This window comes from Clavelina lepadiformis, chromosome 3 (genome assembly GCF_947623445.1).
Source record: "Clavelina lepadiformis chromosome 3, kaClaLepa1.1, whole genome shotgun sequence".
Taxonomy (NCBI): domain Eukaryota; kingdom Metazoa; phylum Chordata; class Ascidiacea; order Aplousobranchia; family Clavelinidae; genus Clavelina; species Clavelina lepadiformis.
This window is the reverse complement of record NC_135242.1, coordinates 22,609,480-22,635,175: the sequence shown is the minus strand read 5'-3', so window position 1 is coordinate 22,635,175 and position 25,696 is coordinate 22,609,480. Positions and strand designations below refer to the sequence as shown.

Below are 25,696 nucleotides of genomic sequence, written 5' to 3'. Positions count from 1 at the left end.
TAGGTCATTCGGCAGACGCTGAAGAAATTAAACCGAGCATTATCTTAACTTACCGTTCCGTTGTTATGTTTACCGAACCTTGCAAGCTTTACGATGTTCGATGTCAAAGGTCAAATTCCCAATGATGTAATTACACATCAAAAATCTCATCACCTGAGGCGACGATCACATGACGAACCGATGCACAACTTCCTGCCAGTTGCAAAGCTAACAATCCGCAAAACAATTCTAAAAACGTCTGTAAAACGAATATCATTTGGTTGCATCGATTTATAATACAAGACGATGGCAGCGTCTCATACAAGCTTTAGAGGAGCTTTACTTGCGCGAAATTACACATTTTGTTAATTTTGTTTTATTGCGAAGTGATTAGGCTGTGTGCACCAATAAGTTCCAACAAAAAGCAGTTCAATTTTATTCTCGTGAAGTGAGCCGCTTGCTTGTGGCCTGGCAGTGCTGGTAAAAGGTGGCGTCCAAAGAGTGTGGCGGCGCCTGTTCACTTTTTTTTGTTTTCCCATTGAAAAACTTTAGCCCTGCGACGTGACGTAATAGGGAAATGAACTTTACGTGACCTTGTGACGCGTTTCGCGATGTCTTCGCCACTGCTGGAGTCCTACACATGAGAACATAAGTCGTCGTTCGCGGTAAACAATTTAGTTAAATAAACACACAGTCCACTGGTACAACGGCCAGTTATCCACCTACCGTTGTTTTTCTTTTTTTCTCTGCCACATCGCCACCTGGTGACAGGTGTATTAATTTTATTTTATCCTGGCTCGGGGAGTGATAGGCGACTTCGCTTTCATTTCTTTGAACGGTCTGGGACGTTTCCTCTACGATAGTTTCAAATTCTGTGACGCGGGTTTGGCGTCTCCTGGACGGCGTTTTACTTACAACAGGATGCGAGTCAACGTCTGAGTTGGATTTTTTCTTTCCAGATTGTTCTTTTAAAGCTTTCTTCATGCTTTGTTGCTTGGATTGGTCTATTTCTGTAGACCCTTTGTTACGTCTTCTGGATGGCGTGCGCGTCACAACAGGATGGGCTTCGGGATCTGTTGTGTCCTGGGATTCACTAGAGCGAGTCTTTCTCCTGGACGAGGATCGAGTTACGTTTGGTTGCGATTCATTTTCAGTTTCACCGCTATCCAGGGTCTCATTCGCTTTTGTCCGTCTTCTCGATGACGTCCTGGTGACTGTGGGAGGATTTTCTTCTTTTACAGACTCTGTGGTGGATGCAGGAGCTTTCGAGTCGCTGCTTTGCTTGCGTCTCCTCGATGGCGTCTTCGTTACAGTTGGCGGCACCTCCAACTCCATCTCTTTTGATTGGTTGTCTTTCGTTTTGTGACGTGATGAGGATCTAGTAACAGTTGGCGGAAGGTCTTTTTCCTCTTCCATCTTGCTCAATCGAAGTCCTTTTCGTGATGCAGTCCGACTCACTGTTGGTGGGTTTTGAAGTTCAGTTGATTCCTGAGGTTGGCTGACACGGCTTCGACGACCGGATTGAGATCTTGTGACAGTAGGTGGGACTTCTACATCATCTGCAGTGGAGTTCGACCTGGTCCGTCGTGAAGGAGTTTTTGTCACGGTTGGCGGATCATCTCGTTCTGATTCGGTGGTTTCATGCGCTTTGCTTCTTCCTCGCCTCAACGGAGTTTTGGTTACTATTGGTTGCAACTCAGTTTCAATTACGTCACTTTTTACTCTCTTCCTTGATGACGTTTTTGTCACGGTTGGTTGCTCGTCGTCTACGTTCGACCGACTACTTCGAGCCCTTGGTCTGGAAGAAGTTCTTCGGACCGAAGGTTGCTCGTCAGCTTCTGACACTTCGTCATATTTTTCTGATTCACTGGTCCGTGTGCTCCTCCTGGAAGGTGTCCGCGTCACTGTGGGTTGGTTGTTGGCTTCCGCGCTTGTTTTTGTTCTTTTTTTCGAGGAACTTCTTGTCACGGTTGGTTGCACGTCCTCAGTCGAGCTCTTGTCCTCCGCAGTCTCCTGCGACGAGGTTTTTGTCTCCTCGAGATACTTGATATTCGGTTTCCGCTCCCTGGAACTCTTCCGCAACGGAGTGCTCGCTGATGCACTTTGAGAAACTTCTGCATTTGATGCTTCCGTAGCAATTGCTGGTGTTTGTGACGTCACAATAGGTTCGGGATCTGGTTGGGCAGATGATACACAATCGCTTGAAGCAAGCTGCTTTAACTATAAAGAAGAAAGACATCACATCAAGAAGAAAAATGATTTTGCGTACTAAGAAGTTTCACTCTAAACATAGAAATGTTTTTGTACATCAAGGTCGATGCAAAACGTTTGCCATGAATTTATATTCAATTTGAATATTAAACTTCTATTAAGTAAGTCTGACAAAATAAAATTCAGCTAAAAGACCAGATCGTTGATATCGTTTCTCTATGGACTTTGGTTTGGTTGTGGTATATGTTGGGCGAGCCGTGAAAATTCTATGAACATGGGTTAGAAACAACAACAATTTAATACACTAGTTACCATTATTATCTGGTGAGAGGGTTTCTCGTTTATGACGTATGATAGTAAGGTTAGATTTTTACATATTAAGGAGTTTTGTTTTGTGACAACTCGAGAGCCCAATAAAATTATTTTGCGAGTCCGACGTTACCCATCCTCAGATTATATCAGAAGTTCAAATCGGCAAAGGGATAATTTTCCATTCAAGACGTTTCAATAAGTTCAACATTTAACTTTTTTGTTCAATATCCACACATAATCAGTTCAAAAAACCACATTTCACAGTTTGATTTCCCACCTTCTGCCAAGTGCTGGATCTGGCTGGAGTTTTCCTTGAGGGAGTTTTCTGAACTTTTCTCGCAGAACTTGGCAGTGGAGGTCGTCCGGTTACTTCTTGCTCTCCAGAGCTGGTTTTCCTGTGTGAGATGTACGGTTAAAATAAATAAGCACCACAATTCAATTTTTAAAGTTTAACTTTGACGAACGTTAAAAAATTCTGAGAGACGCTACTTTTAAAAAATAACTGCTATTTTTCTGCTGCGGTTGCAGAAGCATAAATTCTGTTGAAGAAATTAAAGGCAATGTTTCGGTCACAAAAAACAGCTTAAAAACACTGCATACTTCAATCATTATTCGTGCAGAAATCACACTGACCACACGTTTTATCTGTGTGAGTATTTATAAATTAAAAACATGTCCAATGCAGTCGCAAGATACAAAGTGACGCACCCAGATGCCTTGAACAAAGATAATAACAAAAAATTAAAAAGAAAACCTTGGGGTCTTGGCAGGTGGTGCAGCGTCATCGTGTGGTTGCACACGTCGACTTCTCAAAACTCTGGTTGAAACCGGCGAGAATGTGAACTTAGGTGGGTTCGTAGACGTTGATGCTGACACTGAGGAAAGTTACAGATTCAAGGCACTGACCAGTAAAGGATTGTAGATAGTGGCATATTATGACATTATCAAAATACTTCTAAACTAAGCAACTGAGAAAGTTTAAAACAATTTACTGCTACTTCTAAAATCGTTAAGAAATAAGGACTTATTCTGATAAATTTAAAGACTATGATTGCAAAAGTGCACGACTAGAGTTAAAGGCAAAATTTTTACAAACCACATACCAGGCTGTCGACTTCTCATCAAAGCAGGCGGAGACAAAATAAAGACAGGGTCACTCAAAACTTTGGCAACTGTCACAGCTTGGACCGTTTCTTTATCGTCTTCTGGGTTTTCATCTGTGAGAAGTAAGCGACAGTGGTGGTCAGTAACAGAGTAGTTTCACTCATGTAGTCTACTTAAGCAGATTTATTCTACTTTAGCTACTCACTTAAGTAGATTTGTCATGAGTACTTTTACTTAAGTAGTTTTTAAGCCAAAGTAACGCACTTGAGCAGTTTTACCAACTACCGAAGTAGAAAATAGTAAGTGTTTTAGTTTGAAAATAATTTGCAGTAATTTTCATTTGCAACCACATCTGCATAAAGCGTTTAGATTCAGTCTACAACTTAATTTACATGTAACAATGCTCTGACGAAGGACAGTAGTATGCCTGAAACTATTTAGCTTCACAAAATTATGTATTTCCCAGCAGTTGTATTGCTTTTAGCGAGCTCGTGGTAATTTGTGCATTTACAACTTATTTGCTTACTTTGACCGCCTCTAGTAAGCGATTAGTGGTTTGTTCGTTAACTGTGGATAGCAGCGATTTTTTACTTACTTCTCATAGAAAATGTATAAATGCTTCATATTTCTTCAACATAAACTATGTCGAATGTTCTTTTGCAGTGATTAATCCCAAATGAGAAACTAAACACCCAACTTGTGCAAACCATACTGACGACAAACACTGACGTTAAACAAATTTGTAGGAACCAAGCCTTACCGTTTTTAATGATATGTTCTTCTTGGATTGGTTTCTCGGTAACCACGTCCGTATCACTGTCATCTTCGGACTCAAAAAATCTTGGAAGTTTGAAGTCTTGAAGAGCATTGGACTGGCCGCCAGACCCTTCATCTGCATCTTCCTCCTGCTCAACAGATTGCTCCGAGTGGATCTCACTTGGGGACGCAAGGATTTCGTCATCCTTCATTGAGGTTTCCTTGATTGATGGGGAGTTGAGTTCATCAAGTAGGGTCTTCTCAGGGATGCGCGTATCACTTGGGATGCGACGTTGCGAGATGGTTGTTGCAACTAAGAAGCCATCGTCAACGATAAACTCTGGAAGACTTTTCAGGATGCTGGCATCTTTGGAGAATACATCATCAGGGACTGCTTTGAGATGAACCACACCACCACCCTGAGCACTAAGCTCAGTTGTGCAAAGTGTGGTTTGCTGCACTTCAGTATAATGAGTAGATGCAACAGCTGCTATCTTCACTTCTGGAGGAATCTCTACTTCTCCCTCTTTGTCGATTGCTTCAACCGCAAGATTTGTTTCCGGAAGCTCGAGATCTTGTTCATGATCTTGAGGATCTGGATGCTGAGATGCTTGTTCTTCAGTTGCAAGAGACTGGGTGACTTCGCCTCCAGCAACGTTATCAACAGAAGTTGTCTCATCGAGCTGAGTCCGCTGGTGAGGAACATCTTCTCCAAGATCACGGTCTTGAGTTAGATCCGAGGAGGGAAGAACAGTCTGTTCTGCATCACGGTCTTCAGGCTCTTGCTCTTCGTCATGTGATGTACATTCATCCTTTTCTTGCTCTTTGTTTTCAGAAACTTCATCTTCTGATATTTCTACAACTTCATCATTTGAGTAATCTTCCTCATCAAGAAACTGATCCGGATGATCAACAATGTTGCTATCTTCCTCGATGGCTGGCTGCTCCTGATCAGCCACCATCACCGGAACCACATCTGCATACTGGAAGCCTTTAGATTCTGAATCTTCTGAAAGATCATCCTCCACCAACGGGATATCAACTGACATATCCACATCATCTCGGACTAAAGAGGCATCTAGAGGACAAGCATCAGGCGGTTTTTCATCCAAAACATCGTCACTGTACTCCCTGACATCATGGTACTCATCAGCGGACATATTTGAAGTGTTCTGAGGTGTTCCACCTACATTTTTATCATCACATACATCAGAAATCTCAATAATCGTGTAATAGTCACATAATATTCGTAATTACATAATGAGGATATTAATCTGGTAAGATAATGATATGTCTGTGAATGAATACATATGATTACAACCACAGAGAATAATCATTATTACTTGCATTCACTACAGTTACTAGTTATAAATCTTGATGTTAAATATTACGCTTTTGAATACAAAAAAAACAGTGCACAAATCAGAAAAAAAATATTGTGCTACCTGTCGTTTGTTCAGTGTTAGTGATGTCATTGGTAAAGTCCCCAGTGATGTCGACATCAAGATCTTCATTCGCTGATGTGATGATCACATGATCAACCAATGCACTTTCCTGCTGCTCGATAGGTTCAAATCTACACCAACAATACAATGAACACAGAAATGACATAACGCAAATGCTGATGAACTATTTGTTAAAACAAATACAAAATCACAGACATAAATCAAATTAGAAAGTTTTAAAACATTTACTACATAAGTACTACGAATATGTTATAAATTTCCAACACACTGAGACATTGAAAACGTACTGTTCACTGCTCTCACTGTTGTTCAGGTCAATGAATCTGAGTTTCTTAGGCGTGAAAGCTCTGAAAATCACAATAAAAACGTATCAGCTTCAACACACTTATGCAGCGACACTGGGCAACTGAGCCTAACTAGCCTAAACAGTTTTAATCAAAACAGCCAATAATATCACATACAGCTGCAACATGTGCACTGAATAGTCGATTTTCACTTACTGTGGTTTTGCATCTTCATCCAGATTCTTGGAAGTGAGTCCTTTAAAATTTGTCAAAAGTTTCTTCACAGGTGGCGTAGAGATCCCAGTTAATGCTTTTCTGAAATTACGCAGAACTCAAAATCAACTTGCTTGGAAACTAATAGAAGCACAAAATATTTCTTAAATCAAAACATTGGAATGCTTCGATATTTATCCTGAGGAAATTGAATTTATACGACGTGAACATACTTCTGACTCTTCATAAAAGTCTGAAACTACTATCGTTTTTTTCTGTCTTTCTAAAACTTCCCAACTTGCCCATTTTCTTTCTACTGATAAACAACTTTGTCTACATTAGATCACTTGCTCTACTAAAGACAACTGTTGCTGCTATGCTATGCCTGCTAGGAATAAATTCACTCACATTACATATCGATCCATGCATGACTGGGTGTCTGATCGTGACATCACACTTGGGTTTGTCTGCTCAGCACTTTCTGAGTCTGACGAGTTGAGAGATGGTTGGCTACAGTAGTAAATCAACGTACAACGTCATAACAATGCAATTAATTGCTTATGCTTTCAAATCACTGTGTTGGAGAATTAGTTATAAATATATAAATGTGTATTCTACTTAGAGTTTTAAACGCTTAAGCACCGTTCCTATGGTACTAGCAGAGCGAGGAATAGAGAAAAAAGAATGAGGCATAATTTAGCAAAATAACACATACCTGGAAAAGTCGCGATTTTCACTCGTTTGAACATTTAATGAGGTCAGACTTCCGGTCTCTGTTGGCAAACTTCTCACCGAGGATTCTTGGGAAATACATGGTAGAGAAGGGGATTTTCCTCTGTTCAAATTAAAACATTCTAATGGTCAATATTCATGGAGTCCACAACTGCATAAAATTCAAATTATATATATACTGTAATCCAGTTGTTCCGAATCGATATTTCCAGCATAAAGTAATTAATCTAAATGCCACGAACTAAGAACTGATCACGGTGGCTCACTTTAACAATTTAACTTTGAGAATGGACTGTGGGGTGAACATCTCCAGCATTTTCATCCTCGGGTCTGGCGATGTGGGCTTCCTTTTAATCGGAGGCGTTTGAAGTAGCATTGCGGCGACTGCAAGAACCGGACTGTATTTGCAGATGACAATGTTACAATGATGATACACTATTCATAACTGTACAAAACAAAACATGTAACAACTTATATACAATTTATTAAACAAGGTAATAGCAATATACCGGTAACACTGCGTAAACAACATACTTTGTTCTTGTCTCCCTTTCCTTTGCTAAGGGCGTTCCATGTGCACTATGCAAAATAGATTTCTGCTGGCACAAGGGGGTGCCACTTACACCGCCAACGGAGGTTCTTCTCATGGCTCTGCAATAAAACAAGAATTATGACATAAGTCACTGTTTGCATGAGCAGAGTCATAAAAACTCAAATCAATGTGTTAATTTAAGCAAAAAGGATAGAAGTTGAACAACCTTATGGGAGTCGGCTGAAATGTTATTTTCACTGTGGTTGATTCAGCTCCTTTTCCAGTCGTTGTCGCTTTCTCTTCGTCCATCAATGAAGTCAAAGATTGCGAAGATAAATCTTTTATTGGTCTGAGAGGTAAGGTTATTATATGCAAATGAATTTATAGATCCTTTTCTAGCTACGAGTGATGTATAGAAATAGATTCATTTAACTTTAGGGAAAAGAATGAGCAGAAAATACGCCATTGAAAATAATTAAAAACAACATCCTCAGAATTAAGTCAGGAGGGTCACTGCACTTCCGTCAGGTTAAGAATAAAAGCTCGTGCAAATGTAATGTGTTTGTCACACATCAAATACTGGTAATAAGCCATAAAAAAACTTTTAAAAGCAAATCAGAACTCAACAATATCATATTTTTATGGGTCACAGCTACACCGACATTTTAACAGAGAGACCATTGCGAATATAATATAAGATGACACCAACCTCTGCTGGAAAGGTGACATGGTGTTTCCTTCATCAATGTCTTTAGTTTTGTTTAAAACCATTGACAGTAGAGAGGCGTGAGAGAGAGGAAGACTTTTGCTTTGTGAATTGAGGGTTGCTGATAATGGTTTCGGTTCATAAACTGCACGACAAAGAAATTGTTTCTCTACACGTACATAGTAAGTAAAAACCTATGTAATGTTTTTAAACTGGCTTTTGCGTTTAATAAACCAAACAAAACCTTGATGTGGAGTTGAAATCTACTGCTAGAGTACAACACAATTTGCTACTTACAGCTACATCAGATGAAACAAAAAGTTTGAATATCTCAAAAAGTTACGAAGGTATGAAAAAATTAACTGGATTTTTGAACTTAGCACCCAAAAATACATAAAGGGGCATTACAAAAAGTAGCGAAACAAAATTTCTGTTACATAGTGATAATAAATAATAACCTATGTAATGTGAAGGCTAACTTAAATCTTAACAGGTATGACATGATTTACTAGTATCACATAAAGTATATACTTAATGGAATAGAAATTACTTGAAAATATTGTCAGCGGAAGCCGTTAATAAAACAGCACTGGCAGCATTTTATATGCAGAAGTTTACAACAAAAGTATTCAAATCACCTTCTTTCCTGAGAATCGTATTCCTTTCAAACAACTTCCCTCCAGAGAAAGCCACCTCTTTCTGCACATCAGGTAATATGTTGGTAAATCCCTGGATTATATGGTTCAGGGTCGCGTGTTGCTGTTTTGCTGATGGGTCGTGCTCAGCCTAAATAAATAACAAGTATGTTATCAATTGCACAACAATAACTGATGTTGTCTTAACCGTTTTAACCAAATTTTAAAGTAAAATAAAAAACAGGATATAGTTTGACATTCTTAAGGTTAACTTTATAGTTTTCGACACAAGCTTTCGCAAGCATAAGCTTCTTCAGGTTTACTGCGAAATGAGGAAATGAGCGACAACAATTAGCAAGAATAAAAATTAGACACAAGCAGGAAATGGCGTATACAATTTCATGCCAATTCAACGCCCAGCGTGACTATTGGTTATAACCAGTAGCACGGAATGTACAGTTAACTATTTTATAACTGCAATACGAACAAAACAAAAGCAATGTGTCCAGGTGCAATGTATAGAGCTTACCATGATGTAATTGTGTTTGTTCTGTCTGTAGGTCTGTATCGCTTTGAGATATCGGAAGTTTTTCAGGTGATGTAGAACAAGTAGATCTTGAAAGTGAGGAATATTGGATGTTTGAAGATATTTGACGAGTAAATCCTGTAAATGATTAACGAAAGTTTACAAAAATAACTGTATAGTTGTAAGACAGAGGGATAATGATAATTTGTTGCTTACGTCTTCTCCACGAAGTATCGATATTTTCACGACGTCGTTTAGCATTTCTTCTTTATAGCAGCATGAAAACAAGTGAAAATAGGCCAATTCCTGGCTTTGCGTGTCCGGTCTCAATCTAGCGACTTCCAAGGCATGGTGTGGAAGTCTGTGGGTGGAAAACGAGATAAGCACAAAGTAGTTTGCAATTGCTTGCAGCTGAAATAATTTTAAACTAGTAAAGTTACGAATTTTAACCTTAAATTCAACTATTGCACCCAACAGCTTTTCTCAGAATTAAAGGTTAATCTGCATTACAGGCTTTGATTGGTTTCTTCATAAGTGGCTGTTCGAGAAACAGAAAGCTTTTTACACTTTATACATCATGTCTATGCTTTATACCGAAAGAAAGGGCACTTCAGACATTTGATAAACGCCGTTTAGAAGTTAATGATTGTAATCAGAATTTTTTGTGATTTGTGAAACTCATAGCATTCTATTAAGGGCATTGGACAAAAAATAAAAGCAATTTACCAGAAACCGTAGAACACAGAAACAGAATATTAAGTTCATACCCATTCTTAATAAAGATGTCTATGTGAAGCTTGACATCATCAAATGAAGCAATGTTCAACTGATGAGTTGTCAGATATTGAAGGGCAAAATTCTCATGGCCTTGGAATAAGTATGCTTGCAATATTCGCGTTTCCTGCCAAGGTTCTGACGGCTTATCAGTGCCTGCTTCATTGAAAATTGCGAGGGACTCCTGTGTAAAGTATCAGAATGCTGTTAATCTATGCAACGTATGTATTACGCACTTTTTGACGCTCGTGGTTTGAATCATAACGTTTAAAGCCACATTCAGTGCAGTATGGTAAAAAGCACTGAAAAATAGCAAATTAAAGCTTGGGCACTTATCTAGGAACTTACATAATAAGGAAAATATCGCTTAAATTTGATTACAAGAAAAACATTTTTACTGTGCATATACTATGGTTGCCAACAGGCATAATAATAATCATAAAATATAAGGCACTACTGGTGAATACAGAAATTTATTGTCTGCCGTAGGCATCATTCAAGGTATCATTCAAGATAATAGTTCAATAAACATTCAACATTCAATAAAAGCAGACAATAAAGTTCTGCATTCACCAGTAGTGCCTTTTATTTGATGATATATTGTGCATATTGGCCACCTTGTTTTAATGTGTTGCTGTGTTTAATTGTTTATGACATCAACAATAGCTTTAGGACCAGTATTATAGTGTGACAAAACAATAGACAATGGATTTTGTCTTTTTAAAAATACAGCAATACTAAGCAAGTGATAATGCAAAACTGAAGCACAGTACACAGAAAAAATAACCCACTTAATACTTAACCATACATTAACCACACAGCAACCCAATTCAGAAGCAGATAAGAAAGGAAAAAGGTTCTTTTTGACATCAATGAAGCGTGAAAAGAAAAAAAGCTCATTGACAACAACATACTTTCAAACCATTCAGTGTTGTTTACTTTGGAGTAGTGGCGCTCTAACGTGTAGTGTTCTTAAGAAAATGAATTTGCATGGTATGGAACAACCACAACCAGAACAGGGTAGATTAATTATCATATACAGTATATAGAAATCTCATGTGTAAGTTATAGCTGTACTTAGGCAGGGAATAAGTTTGGCTAGATTAAGGTTGATACAAAGAAGATAGAGCAAATATACTGGTGGCCAGAATAAATGCAGGGTGCGTGATTGTTTTGTTTTATGTCTCATCATCCTTGCTTCATGCCATTTTACATCGACAGCAAGAGTATACGCGCTTTGCTTGAAATAAAACGTATGATATTCCAATAATTTTTAGCAATTTGAACTCAAGTGTTCATTCTGTATCATCAATCTCTGCTTTTACGCTCAACAGAATTTGAGCTTTGATTAGGAAAATGAAGCATTTATTTGCACTTGTACTGCCGATATTGGTGCTAGCTACCAAACCAAGTCAACACGACTCTGATTTTTCATTAAGAAACCTACAAAATGCTGTAGATCGGGCAAACACAACACATGAAAGCAAGGGTAAGAGTGAGCCAGTGCATACCTACCAACCGACATGGGACTCGCTGGATTCTAGGCCTCTTCCTGCTTGGTACGACGAAGCAAAATTTGGAATTTTCATTCACTGGGGCGTCTTTTCAGTGCCTAGTTTTGTCAGTGAATGGTTTTGGTGGTATTGGAAAGTAAGTTTGTGTGCAAATACTAGATCAAGTTGATTTAGAGTACTGGTAATAAATCACCAAGATCATACCAAAAGAAAAGTTCTCTGAGGCAACTGAAATTTGATTTTGATTGCATTGTAATCATGATTGTTAAATTCTAAATCTATAGTTGCAAATAAGAAATCTTTCGACTAAGTGTCAAAGTCTTAATTCTTAAATAAAACAGGTTAATCAAAAATAAAGCTCGACTAGGGCGTGTTTTTATAGGCGATATATAAATATAAGTAACTGTTTTCTTTTGTTTTTATACAAATACTTTTCGATATATACATTATATCATTATATATATATATATATATATATCATACAAGCTAACAATTATATATTAACTTACAAATTCTACAGGGTAGCCCTCAACAGAAGGTGGTGGATTTTATGAGTAAAAATTATCCACCAGAATTCACTTATGCTGACTTTGCCAAGTCTTTCAAAGCCGAATTCTACGATCCCAACCAGTGGGCAGATTTATTTGAAGGTACACAGTGCTTGTATTTATGGAAACTGACATATATATATACCTGATACCGTTATTGTGCGTATGTCTATTTATAAAAATCACATTTAAACAGTGTTGTGACTTCAAAAATGAAAATGGCATAGTGGTTGTGATTATCAGCTGTTCCATTATGGTACTTTGTCAAACACAATCAAGCCAAAATTAAATACCAAATAAAAGCCAGGTGGACTTCACCAATGACCAGTTAATAACCGAATGATTTACAAACTTATTATCCCTGTTCCCTGCAAGAATAACTGCAGAAACACAACAAATTTGTGAAATGTTTTTGTTTCAGAATCCGGAGCACAGTACATTGTGCTGACAAGCAAACACCATGAGGGTTTCACAAACTGGCCATCCTCGGTTTCCTGGAACTGGAATTCAAAAGACGTGGGGCCAAATCGAGATCTCGTGGGAGAGCTGGCTACAGCAATAAGGAATAGAACAAACATACACTTTGGTCTCTATCATTCCCTCTTTGAATGGTTTAATCCAGTATACTTGGCGTGAGTATCCAGGAATGCAAATATTTAACACAAATCCTGGTGCAAGGCGGTGCCAGATTACAAGCTTAACAATTTAATGACAGTAAAAACTACAAAGTAAACAGACACTTGTTAGAAATCTAACTGAACAAATTTTAGAGACAAAGAAACCAACTTCACTAGAAAAAATTTCGTCAACGACAAAACAATACCAGAACTTTATGAAATTGTGAACACATATAAGCCTGACATCGTGTGGTCAGATGGAGACGCTGGGCCCGTCGAATATTGGAATTCGACTGGTTTTCTGGCATGGCTTTACAATGAGAGCCCAGTGAAGGTAATCTTCACTTTACGAGCGATGTTAATAAATGAATAGGTTTTATGGCTTATATTATTACGGGCATAATTTTGCTACGTGACAGGACACTGTGGTAACAAATGATCGATGGGGCAGTGGAACAGCTTGCAAACATGGGGGATATTACACTTGTCAAGATAGGTGAGCAAGTTGCCAGAAATTACTGGCAATAATTTATCACATTCACTGAAGTGTAACCCACAAAGATGATTTTAAGTCAGCAGCGGGATGCCGTACATGTTTTGATGTCTAACAATTTGACATGAATCAATTAAATTTTCAGGTACAATCCAGGCAAGCTTCAGAATCATAAATGGGAAAACTGCATGACAATTGACAAGAGATCCTGGGGCTATCGACGTGATGCCACCATCGATGAATACCTGACCATTGAAGAGATACTGTCGGTATGAACACAAAAGTATTACACCCTTCTAAAAAATGATATAATGCTACTTATTACAAAATCATAGGCACGGTTGTTAAACTCGCAGCTAACTTTTATGTGACTGAGAGCAGGGTGCAAATTGATAGACAATCTAATACATTTATTGTAACAAAAGTTTTCAAACCAATAACAGATAAGATACAGATAGACTAGAACAGTAATTATGTACTTAAAGACGGCAATAGAGCAATAGAGTTACCAAGCATATTCTGTAAAAGCGTAGAGCGCCGTGAAGAGTTACCTAGCAACTGGACAGATAGGCTACAAGTATTACATCTGTCATGCTTCATTAAAGATTACGATAATAATCAAATTATCTGACCGCCTTGGTAAATTGTATTGCAAGTTGTAATCTTGGTCTAACTGTACTTGCTTTGTCATGAGAACAATTTTAAACAGTTTTTTCCACAACGTTCAAGTTTTTAATAGCTATGAAAGCAGAAGTTACAATAAATACACTACCTAGTCTAACGAAGTGCACCCCACTGTTGTTACACACTTTTGAACTAACTAGCAACGCAAAATCAATTTTAAGACAATCAGATGATAGCCTCGCAAGTTGCAACACATAACTGTAAAAATAAAAAGTTTTTGCAAATGTAAAAAAGTTTCAAGCAACACTTTACAATTTCAGACGCTCGCCTCCACAATTAGTTGCGGAGGAAACATGCTGATGAATGTGGGGCCCACACACGAAGGCACCATAGTCCCAATATTCCAGGAACGACTCAAGCAAATTGGAAGTTGGTTAAAAGTAAACGGAGAAGCCGTTTACTCAAGCAAACCCTGGCCAACAGCACAAAACGACAGTTACACAGCAAACATATGGTACACAACAAAGGACTCGTACGTCTACGCATTTGTGTTATCGTGGCCGAAAGACAATCTCCTGGTGCTCGGTTCACCAACTGCTAGCAGCCAAGAAGGAAAGGTGACAATGTTGGGACGAAGTGAGCCTCTAAACTGGATGGTGTTCAACAAGCAACTACAGATCACATTTCCAGATATTCCGGCCTCAGATTTGCCGTGCCAGTGGGCCTGGGTCATTAGGCTTGCAGGTTTCAAATAATGTAGATGAGTAAGCCTACAACCGGATGTACTGTCTACTCAACTTAATGATCGATACAGTTTGTGTCAAATTTCAAGTTAAACTAGCGGCATGCATTGTCACATGTTAATTATTCTTCTACAAATACATTTAAATGCATATTACATTTAAGTTTTTGCAAATTTTGTGCTAGACAGTAATTATCATTTTAGCCTATTCATAATGACTTCTAAAAAAATTCTTTTATCCACGATTTTGCCATTTCAACGATGAATATAAGGTTTAACTTAAGAATGCTATGCACAGTTACGTCACTGATTTACTATGAATATTGATGTCTAATCTACTTTGAATAAAATAACTTGTCTACATAAAACCCATGTTTACTCTAACCAAAAATTTTGCCAATGTGTTCCAGTTTACTATGAAAAATATAGACCTACGGAAAATTGACCGCATCACACAGTTTCAAGACAGAAATAGGTCAATTGTTTTACTGTGAAATGAAACAAAATTTCTTTGAAACTTAGGGTGATTACAGTTTACTACAGTACAAAAAATTTTGTACTTTTGGCTGCAGATACGACAAGCAAACAAACCTTTGCTTGAGATATCAGAACAATCACAGAGTCCACGGAATAACTTTCTGCTCGTAGCAATCTTACCTGGAATTCCTTGTGATCAAGAAGCCAAAACGCTTTAATAAGCTTGGTTGCGCCCGGTGAGAGCTGAAATGTTTGTGGGAAAAAACTGACAATTTCTCGATGTTCAAATCTTGTCGTCTCATAAAAGTTACTTCTTTCAGTTTCCAGCTAAAGAAAAATTTTGCATGGTTGAATATTTAAGCAAAGTTGCTTGATAACTATAGGGTTTGTGTTATTGAGACATTCCAAAGAAATCAAAGTTGATTAACAAGAGCTACTATAATTTAATTTGGTAATTGCAGCATCCTGAAAGCCTATTTGTACCATGTATCTGGCGAATATACAGCTTCTTAGCTGTCGACCAAGCGTTGGCCTAACTTTGCAGATCAATTAGATTGTGTTGGTATTGAGGTAGTATCATACAGAACCATAACAAAGTCATTAAAATGAAGTCATCATGATTCAGGTATTATAGTTAAAATGACAATTAGATAATGATGTCGCAAAACATGTCTTACCAGCTTCGATTTTATTGCACTTAGATTGTTTTAGCCTGATAATTAACAACATGGTATTTTGGCACAGCAGCTGCAGAATACGAAGTGCCTTTTTGCTTTATGACTTTACGAACTGTTAATTTTCCTCAAAGTCTTAAATTGCAAAGTGAAGCAGCGTGTAGTGTAAGCAGCATTGCAGCATTTACAGGCAACATGGCAGTTGGGCATTTTGTACAGAAAAAGATTAACAGTATCGCTTCCAAGGCAAATAAAATTATCATAAAAAACCAGGCCGAAAAGTGAACCAAAACTATACAATTCAAATGCAGATTAAGTACTTAAACAAAAACACCATATGTCTTAATCATTAATCATAGAGCCAAACGTCGAGATTACATTGACTTTCATTAATTTTCACCAATAACCGTTGAACCCAAACATAAATTGCCTACGCATGAAAATATGGAAAGTTAAACGCCACCGTAAGTATTTCCATTGCAATGATGGTCCATCATTTTCAAACGTACACACACATTCAATTTGCGAGTAAATTGTCTGAATTTTGGCTTTTAAAGAGAGACCTTTATTACATAGAGACGTGTGCTCTGTTTATTGCATCTACTTCAGCAAAGAAATATAAAAATTTTTATAACAGATTCTATCGGTTATCGGTCTGGCGTATGAGCTCAACACTGTGCTTTGACTGATGCTTTTGGAAAAAAAAGAAGGACAAGCTCATAGGAAAGAACATACTGTAAATACAAACTTAAACAGTTTCATGGTACATTATAAGATTGCTATTCCATTACTTTGTTTAAAAATAATAACCTTTAAGTTCCGTATTATTTACATTACCTCTTGTGTTTCTTCCAAGGCTAGAACATCGATTAAAAAGTATGTAACTATCGAATGCTTCAAAACTTCGTCAATGTTGTCCAAGTAATACATGTCCAGCAGAGCCTAATTAATTGTTACACGCAGCAAATATGTCAGAACCAAAGAATGTACTTATTTAAGAAAAAGTAGTTCGTATTTTTAAATAACGAACAAAAATAGTAAATCCCAAACAACTAGCAAGGTAAGCTGCACAGCAGGTATATTTCCGCATTACTACAAGCCCAAGTAGAATAATAACCATTAAACTGGGTGGTGGATACGCTTCGACTTCGTTTTCGCTCATCTTTCTCCACTGTGCGAGGATGTGCTCCCCCGTGTGGTCAATTATTCCGTCGATCATGAGAAGGCCCGTTGATGGTGCTCTATGTTAACAAAGACATCTTAATTAACACGCAAAATACAATTACCATGACACCAAATAGGGCGAAACATGTTTTTGTATCGTACCATTTTATATGTTTAAATATATAGTGGTATATACGGTAAGATTTGATCCTTAATATTTTCAATCAACTGGAGTCAGTCTTTGGGTGAAAAATATTTAGAACTACATAGTGGTGTACTTTTCAAGAAATAGCTTTCTGATAATATATTACAATTTTATCTTGCACTTCTGTTTCATATCACACTCACTTCTTTAAATGGTCGATTTCACTTCTCCGACGGGAAAAAATTTCTTTCAAAGTTTTTTGCCGATAAACAAAGTGAAATTCATCGTTTTCGTCCAGTTCAGTTATCGTATGTCCTTCCAGTTGCTCAGGTAGTAACCGCGCACCAATACACCATCGCAGAATCTGAGCACAAAATCAGTATCAGATAATCGAATGGTGAAGGCAAAAGTTATTTAACTAGTTGTGATATTCTTCACATTAAAATCTTGGTAGTTTGATGCATATATAATTATATATTATATAATAATTAAATACTGTCACTGAATTTGTTGCTAACACTGCCAAGTGCTTAAGCTCATTGCAGCAAATAAAAAGTGTTTCAATTAGAACTCCACAAGAAACAGCCTGTTCAGTGTTTTAGCACCTTAAGATATCCATGGATAAGCTGAACAACATTCATTCTCAGTAATAATTCCGATTCGCTCTGGTCACTTAATGTTTTCGTTTCGCGAAATAATGCCTATTGTGATGAAATAAAAGATAATAAGTAGAATGTTCTGCGAGAGGTTAATAAGACGCTAATATTAAATAACTTTGCAATCAGTCACCTTAAACACAAGTTCAAGATCAGACAATTGATTTGTGTGTAATGTTAGCTGTGATAACATCGCTGCGTCTAGTGCGACGGCTGAGCAGTCAAATATCGGTACGCCTGAAAACAAAATTAACCTTAAATTAAAGGCGTTTGCTTCCCAACTATTCCAGTTTCTGCGCTACTTAATAAAACACAGCTACTCACATAATACGGTTGGCTTAGTGATATAGATGCAGATGAAAGGATAGCAAAACAAGAAAAAACAACCGCTTAGTGTAAATATGTTTGATAGAGTACTACTAACATTAGCAAGGCATAGCGAAAAAGTGCAGTAATATTTAATAGTAATGAGTATGAGATAACTTAAAATATGGTGGTTGTAGTATCAACCAAAAGCCTGCAAGGAAATAGGCTGCTATTTTTTTTTCATGTTCCATGCTTGTTTTACACATGAGACGAAAGCATTTTTAATTTCGTTGGGAACTCACATAAGTTATCGACTGAATCTTTCACAATGGCAACAGTCTTCCATGCCCAGTCCATAACAAAGCGGAGAGTACATCCGGATGCTGCGTGCACTCCAGAAGATAGATCACTGATCACCCGTGATAAGAAGCTGAAAATTCCCTGATCCAAAGCTGTAACAACCAGTTTTGAACTTATACTAGACAAGTAATAGCTTACCAATATAATACATTCACGTTTTAAAAAGAAATTGGTAAACAAAGACTTGGTTAAAGTAAAATACAAACCTGCAGATAATATGTTTTCTCGTTTTTGATCGATTGTTAAAACACCAGAGATTTCAATCAAACCTACTTCAGCCAAATTTTGAAATGTTTCATTGGGTTCTATGAGGCAATCCACTCGATTCTCAAGTAGAGACTCAATGGCCTTGGCAAAGATACAGGAAATATGGTTAGAATCATTGCAGCATAAGAAAAACTTTGGTTAAAAATAAAGAATACAATTTGAAAGCCAGCAATGTAATTTTACTCTCTTCGAAAATGGGCATAATTTCAACGTAAGCATAATTTTTTTTAATTCAAACAAACTTAGACGAACAAGAAGGACAACAAACATGTTTGCAACGAAGCTTTAGCACTTACCTGACGCTGTATGCCCGGCATTTGAAAAGTTACAGTGTCAGTAGAGAGGAGGCAGTATGTGCTAAAACTGTACGCTGAGGGCTGCAAGAACTGAAGTGGAATTGGGTGTTTTTTAGACCGGAAGTGACACAGCGACGAAGAAGGGGAGTGCATGGTCTAGATGAACATGACAGAAACATTATGACAGGTTGCTAAATAAAGTACCGGATCAACACAAAACCATCAGCATGATCAAGAGCTAAAAAGAGGACATACCAGCAAGTGTTTAGGAGACGGTAATGAACCAAGTCTCCACGTCACTAGATACTTTTGGTCTTCATCATAGCCCCTAGACGTCAGAAAAAAATATGAGTTTTGATCCATGTACAACAACATTGCAAACTATGTAACTTGATAACAAATGTTATGCTAGAAATGATTGTGACCGTAAACAGAGATGCACCATACGTACAGCAGCTTTCAAAAAAACTATAAAGAGTAACCACAACGACACAATATAGTTTTTGCCGCACATCAAACTGAGATTGGCCTGCAACATCATCATGACACCTGCGCTTCAATACAACCTACCTGTAGTTAGCTGGCATGTGGGCCACATACCAATTGTTGATGTCAAACAGGATAATCTGAACATTATGTTCCATTGTGGTTTTCGTTTCCCAGCCAACCAAGAGAAGACTAGTACTTGGATTAGTGCACCATTCACTGTCAATTATGCATGTGCGATTCTGTGAAGGATAATGCTCTGAAAAACAAAGCTAAAACATTTAACATTAAAGTTACAGCCTTTCAGTTTCCAATAATTCACGATATTACAAAGTTTACAAGGTATGGTGTCTGTACGGGGAAGTCAAACTTAGTAGGAATAAAACACTTATATATATATCACATTTGACGCACCAAAGATCAGGGGTGGGCAAACTTGTTCAATGAAAGAGTCACTTGCAGAAAAAAAAAACAGCAAGCAACAAAATAGGCATTGTAAATACAAATACGGTAAACAATGCATGGACAATGAACAAAAATGGATATTACTATTCAGCTGGAAGAGCCACAAAAAACATGTTGGCGAGCCGCAGTTTGCCCACCTTTGCCATAGAAGGTGCTAGAACTATAAGCAAAACTATGACTTGTACGAAATATATAAAATATAATGTATGTATACTATAATAATACAAAACGTATGTATCTTTTATCAGCTATTCTGGTCAGAAAACTCATCTACAATACACATTCACAAAAAAGGAATACCCTACATCCACATAAGTACCTATTGTGGAACACTGGAGCAGGTTTGACTTGCCCTCTGATGGGGAAGTCCCTAACGTAGGATCAAGCATCAATTCAAAACGGATGCCACAGAAATCGAGTCCGCTGTAGAGTGAAGTTTGTCGATTAAGATGAGTCAGTGATTCTTTCTTTTGATACATGAGTTGAAACATAGTTGCCGTTAATGATGACGCATCTCTGTTGACAAAAGATCTTTCTTTCATTACTACTGCGATTATCTCACAAGGTCTACTACAAGCATAGCTTTCAAGCAAGACTTATAGTAATTATAGCAAAAGTCAAAACACATTATGATATGGGAATTTTAAATAATTACCGCCTATCGGTATCACTATAGGTATCGAGTCTACCACATATAAAAAAGCAGGAATAGCAAAAAATAAATGTTCAAACGCTCAAATCTCCAAATATCATAAAAAATTATTAAGAAAACTTACGAAACACCATCCTCCAAACTTTTAATAATCCAAAGGTAACAAAAATTTCTTGGATCATTTTCTGGCTCCTGAAAGGCAAATTTCTTTATCGTCGCGTTGTAATTTGACAACTCGCTGCTAAACCTGAAAAACAAAACATATATATAGCATTACAATGCGATATGCATATCATAACATAACAAACAAAAATCGCAATACTATTTCTCAAACAAAAACGTAAAATATGTTTTGAAATGTAAATTAGATTTTATTGTTATTAAAATTACTTACTTACTAATTACACACACATTGACGTCATCACTTACGTTAACGACATGTCCTGAAGGTCGAAGATATGAAACTGTCCAAATGAAAACCCAACAAAAAGTGAAGTAACTCGCTCCTCGAAATGCAGAGAAGTGATGCTGATGTCGCTTTCATCAAATGTGTCAATTATCTGGTCATCTGGGGCAATATAATGAAAACTTTCCTCTTCATGGCTTTGATCTGTGAAACGTTAATTACAAAAGTAAATTTTTGACAGTAGTTTGTCATTATAATTTGGGTAATTAAGCACAGGACAATTTTTCACACTTAATTTTTCCAAGCAATTGTGCGAGTAAGTCATATACAAATGTGCATTAGCAGTGAGTATTAGGGTTTGGGTTTCTAAAAAAACTTACCTAATAGTTCAAAAGCAATATGTGCATTGCATTCGTGAACTTTATCTCTAATCTGAGGCACGTCTCTAACTACAGTTGGCACAGTTTGGATGGGCGAAGGGTGCGAATATTCATCCATGGAATCGTCTAACCTAAAAATACAACACCAAACATAACGTACAAAATTCAGATAACTGAGCAAACAATCTGCAATGCTTTGGGTCTAAAAGAACCTCAAGTCTATTAAAAATAAATGTCCGCCGTCAGTTCCGACTGCAACAATTCCGAAGAACCAGCGTAAATTTTGAGCAAAGGATTTTGACAACATTGTGGCACCCCCTTCCTCCAAAACCACTTCCATGCAAGTGACCTGTAAATTTTCGCACAATACTCTTAAGCTTTCAGAGCGCATTAGTTATTTTATGATTTAGTAAACCACTGCAACTAATATTTTACCATTACCAAAGAATATATACATACATAGGCTACATGATTATTTGTCATAATAATAACATTGCAGAATACTTGTAATAAAAGACAATGCAAGATATTTGCGTTATGTACAAGTGACCACTTACAGGATACGGTATTTCAATGACTTTCAACACTTTTCCTGTGTTATGATTAAACAAACAAACAAAGCCTTTGTTGTCATCGACTCGCATTCCAACCAACAATAAGTCTGCATATTTCTAAAACCAAAATCGAAATATAGCAGTTAATAAACAGTTTCTTTTTATATGCTGACATACATATCGACTAAAATAAAACAGAAGAAAGATGTATACAAATATACTTATATGTGTACAAATTGTTTTAAACTTGGCCCAGTATAAAGAAGCTCACGCTACCTCTTAACTGATTTGTATGATACTATAGACCTGTCGTTATCTACACGAAAAAACAATGGAAGCCATTCAATAAATCTATGGATAGTAGATCCACCCGTCTATTAAATCGAATTACATAAGATGGAAATTTACTATTCAAAAAATCATACATTATTACTCTCAACCAACAAATCCAAACTCTGTTTCATGAATTAATTTTCAATTCTCTGTGCACTCTATTTGTCGTGGTGTCTTGCTGTTGGTCTAGATGAGTCGGTTAATAATTCAGTCACTCATTATAACTGAGATCCGCTGGACCAAGATGGATGTATTTTACTTATCAGTGTTTACTGTGTATATACAGTAGATTATTAGAACAGGCTAGGGAAAAGAATTTTACACAACACTAACGACAAGAATTGGATACTTATTGCATTAGCAACATGCCGAGAGGGTCTACCTCATATCATCGTCACACTGGATAAATTCTGTATATACAAATACATGATGAAATCCATGTAATATCACCTTTCATGCATTTCAAAGTTCTTCTGTTCGTGTGCAATGCGCTCTCTTATTAATTAAACCTGTCAATCAGCCATTGCAAAATGGTAGTAATTCTAGGTCAGCTCAACAAAGAGAACGTTCAGAGCTTATTCCATATCCCCTAAGTACGCTAACGTGAGAGACTACAGTTTTACTACAGTACATATATGTAAAAATATTTAAGACCTTGCACGAGGTTATTGTCAGACAATTCTCTTCCAAGACAAAATTGGCAAAATTTTTGTACGAAAGTACTTTTCTGGTGCCATGATATATCACTGACAGAGCTGAACCTTTAGCAATCCAGCAAAGCTTTTCATCTACAAAATATTGCAACACAACAAGGTTAATACAGTTATTTTGCCAACATTTGGCCGCAAAACTTGGAAGCACCAAATTCATAAACCTATACCAGACTGGAAAGTATTTTTGAAGTCTTGGTGGTTTGCAAAGAAGAGAATCTAGGTACATCAAGGTTGTCTCAAACTCAACGTGCGATTTCAAATAGTAATGTTTATACTGTTAAGTCGTGCTATAGTTTCAATACTGTGTTGGTGTAGAAGCAAACTTGGTTGGGTGTGCAAGTTAGCATAGTCCATAACTACCTTAAAAGAAAGTGTTGTATACAATCGTATGAGATTAATAAGCCCGAGTACGACACTATTTTTCGTTCATGCCAGTTTCTGTTAAACCAACAACACAAACCTGATTGTTGTTTAAACAAAAATTATTACAAATCAATGTTCCCTCTAAGCCGCGCGCGTGCGCAAATGCGCACTGCTGACACGGTCTCCGCGCACAGAAAATCTGTGCTGCGCACAAGAAAAAAAATCCAAGCTGAATTGAAAATAAAATAAACGCATAATAATGGCCACAGTGCGCACGTCTGATGTTGCTCACAGTGGTCCAAGGGACCGCTCAGGGAGTTAGTGTGTTTGCTCAGACTCGTGAAAAATTAGAGGGAACAATGTTACAAATATATAAAGAACTGAGGCTTTGGTGCATACCGCCACGCAAAATCTGTGTTTTTTCATGCATGATCTCCCGCTAAAAATTGGCATACTTTCCAGTCTAGAGGGTAGTTAAAATAAAATATGCTCTTCCATTATATGTTTGTACATAGCCTAATAATGAAAACTAACACAGGAATGAATACTGTATATAGCATAGAACTTTGTGAAATTTAAAATCATGCCATACCATTTAAGTATCCACCAAGCATCTGCTCTCCTTGTTTGTCATTTCCTTTGTTAGCGAATGCAGAATGGACACACGAAGCATTTTGGTTCAATTCAGCATGAAGTATGTTCTCCATTGATACTGCCAGACTATACTGGTATAGTCAATGTGTGTATGCAACCGCACTTCTTCCACTTGTATACTTTTGTTTAATTTATTTTTCGTACTTTTCACTTAACAGATAAATACTGTAATAATCCATAGGAAGTAATAATTTGAAAAATCCAACGCCAAGCAAGAACTGCCACTGCACATGCATGCAGTCAGACAATACCAGAATATAACTTTACTAACCTATAGGATAGGCAACAGAACCATCACCCTGTACCAAGCCATACTTGAGGCTAACTGTTTACAGAAGTTTATAATATATATACCAGTATTTTATTCTTATACAATTCTTACTTTGTTAGCCATTATAGGTTTATTGACTATAGCCAGGCAGATAGGAAATAGACGTAAAATCCATTTATTGAAGTTTTTAATTTCAAAATCTGTTAGAGATTTGATTGTGGTAAGCTAACCATTAAACCAACCATTGGTTGTCTGACTTTCTGCATGTGTTAGGCCTATTGATTAATCAGATTATTGGCCGGACTGCGGAGTATGGCAAGAGCACATTGTTCCGTGTTTAAAAGCAATATATGACTCTAAATAAAAACGGGAAACACAAGATTTTCCCCCTCAATTTATATTGTAAGGGGCCGCATCTTGCCTATCACAAACGCCGGGCAGCTTTGGTCCACAAGTCGCAGTGCATACCAGCTGCTTCTTTGCACACGAGATCTCGGCGAAAACTGCCATACTCTGCAGGCCGGATTATTGGAAAGTTTGCTGTTTTTGGACGAGAAATCCCCACACAAGATGAAACATTAGCCATTATACGCTAAATTAACTTTAATCCACAACGCACTTAGAAAACTTTTTACGGGTCAAGTGCAGGAGAGTGCATAACAACAGGATGCATTTGTAGAGTCTAGTATACAAGTGCACAACCAGATGACGTCACAATTTGAGTAGCTGGCGTCTACTATACAAATGCATTACCCGTATGCTATTTCTAGAGTATAGCCTAGCCTATCTCTGTATCTGGCTAATAGGTTACAGTTACAGCTTATACCGTACTTATAGTTACAATACGATAATTTGCTCAAATAAGCATTGGGCTAGCTAGACATAATTACAAGTAAAAAGTAGACAGTAACGAACATAAGTTAAATTACATAGGCCCGTGAGTTATCTAGTCTTAGGCCAGTGAAACTTACATTTACCGCCATGGACTTTATTACCGTGTTGCACAAATCAGCTTCTGCCTACTAACTAGGCTATAGGCCTACCTACGAATCGCGCGTTGATGACTGCTCAAAACATGGCTTATGGTATACAAAACGTGGCGTGAGCTTTTTTTCTCCTATATTCATTTAGCCTATTTAGAAAATTTTTGATTTGAAGAAAGCTATTTAAAACCTAAAAAAACTAGTAAAAGTTAAGAAAATGTTGTATAATACAGGTTAAATATTATTTTGCAAAAGTAATCAATTATAGTAATAATTTGATATATCGCTATTGAGATTTATCCATGCATTGTGTTACGAGTTAA

The 25,696-nt window shown here is 37.2% G+C and overlaps 2 protein-coding genes across 3 annotated transcripts; one reads left to right on the top strand and one right to left on the bottom strand.

Moving 5' to 3' along the window:
* Positions 1–339: 339 nt before the first annotated feature.
* Positions 340–24,455, bottom strand: LOC143448335 (uncharacterized). 2 transcript variants are annotated; one of them, XM_076948029.1, is made up of 38 exons: positions 24,058–24,455; positions 23,044–23,177; positions 22,060–22,173; positions 21,715–21,851; positions 21,503–21,633; positions 21,146–21,326; positions 20,841–20,963; positions 20,384–20,580; positions 19,684–19,858; positions 19,369–19,441; positions 19,114–19,269; positions 18,757–18,898; positions 18,493–18,642; positions 18,018–18,121; positions 17,834–17,929; positions 17,432–17,592; positions 17,037–17,160; positions 16,757–16,861; positions 15,426–15,572; positions 10,224–10,414; positions 9,673–9,817; positions 9,460–9,594; positions 8,934–9,081; positions 8,299–8,440; positions 7,816–7,938; positions 7,592–7,708; positions 7,324–7,455; positions 7,041–7,160; positions 6,734–6,835; positions 6,329–6,427; positions 6,116–6,175; positions 5,808–5,938; positions 4,367–5,548; positions 3,606–3,719; positions 3,257–3,377; positions 2,780–2,897; positions 706–2,199; positions 340–613 (listed from the first exon to the last, which is right to left on the bottom strand). In XM_076948029.1, the coding sequence occupies exons 1-38, from the start codon at positions 24,170–24,172 to the stop codon at positions 497–499; spliced, it is 7,356 nt and encodes a 2,451-aa protein (XP_076804144.1). In that variant the 5' UTR covers positions 24,173–24,455; the 3' UTR covers positions 340–496. The 2 variants fall into 2 exon arrangements, with proteins under 2 accessions (XP_076804144.1, XP_076804145.1); XM_076948030.1 differs by lacking the exon at positions 6,734–6,835 and having other exon boundaries at positions 24,058–24,454.
* On the top strand, positions 11,547–15,136 carry LOC143448336 (alpha-L-fucosidase-like). The gene is made up of 7 exons (XM_076948031.1): positions 11,547–11,880; positions 12,265–12,394; positions 12,714–12,924; positions 13,063–13,243; positions 13,329–13,405; positions 13,548–13,671; positions 14,347–15,136. The coding sequence occupies exons 1-7, from the start codon at positions 11,587–11,589 to the stop codon at positions 14,779–14,781; spliced, it is 1,452 nt and encodes a 483-aa protein (XP_076804146.1). The 5' UTR covers positions 11,547–11,586; the 3' UTR covers positions 14,782–15,136.
* Positions 24,456–25,696: the final 1,241 nt, after the last annotated feature.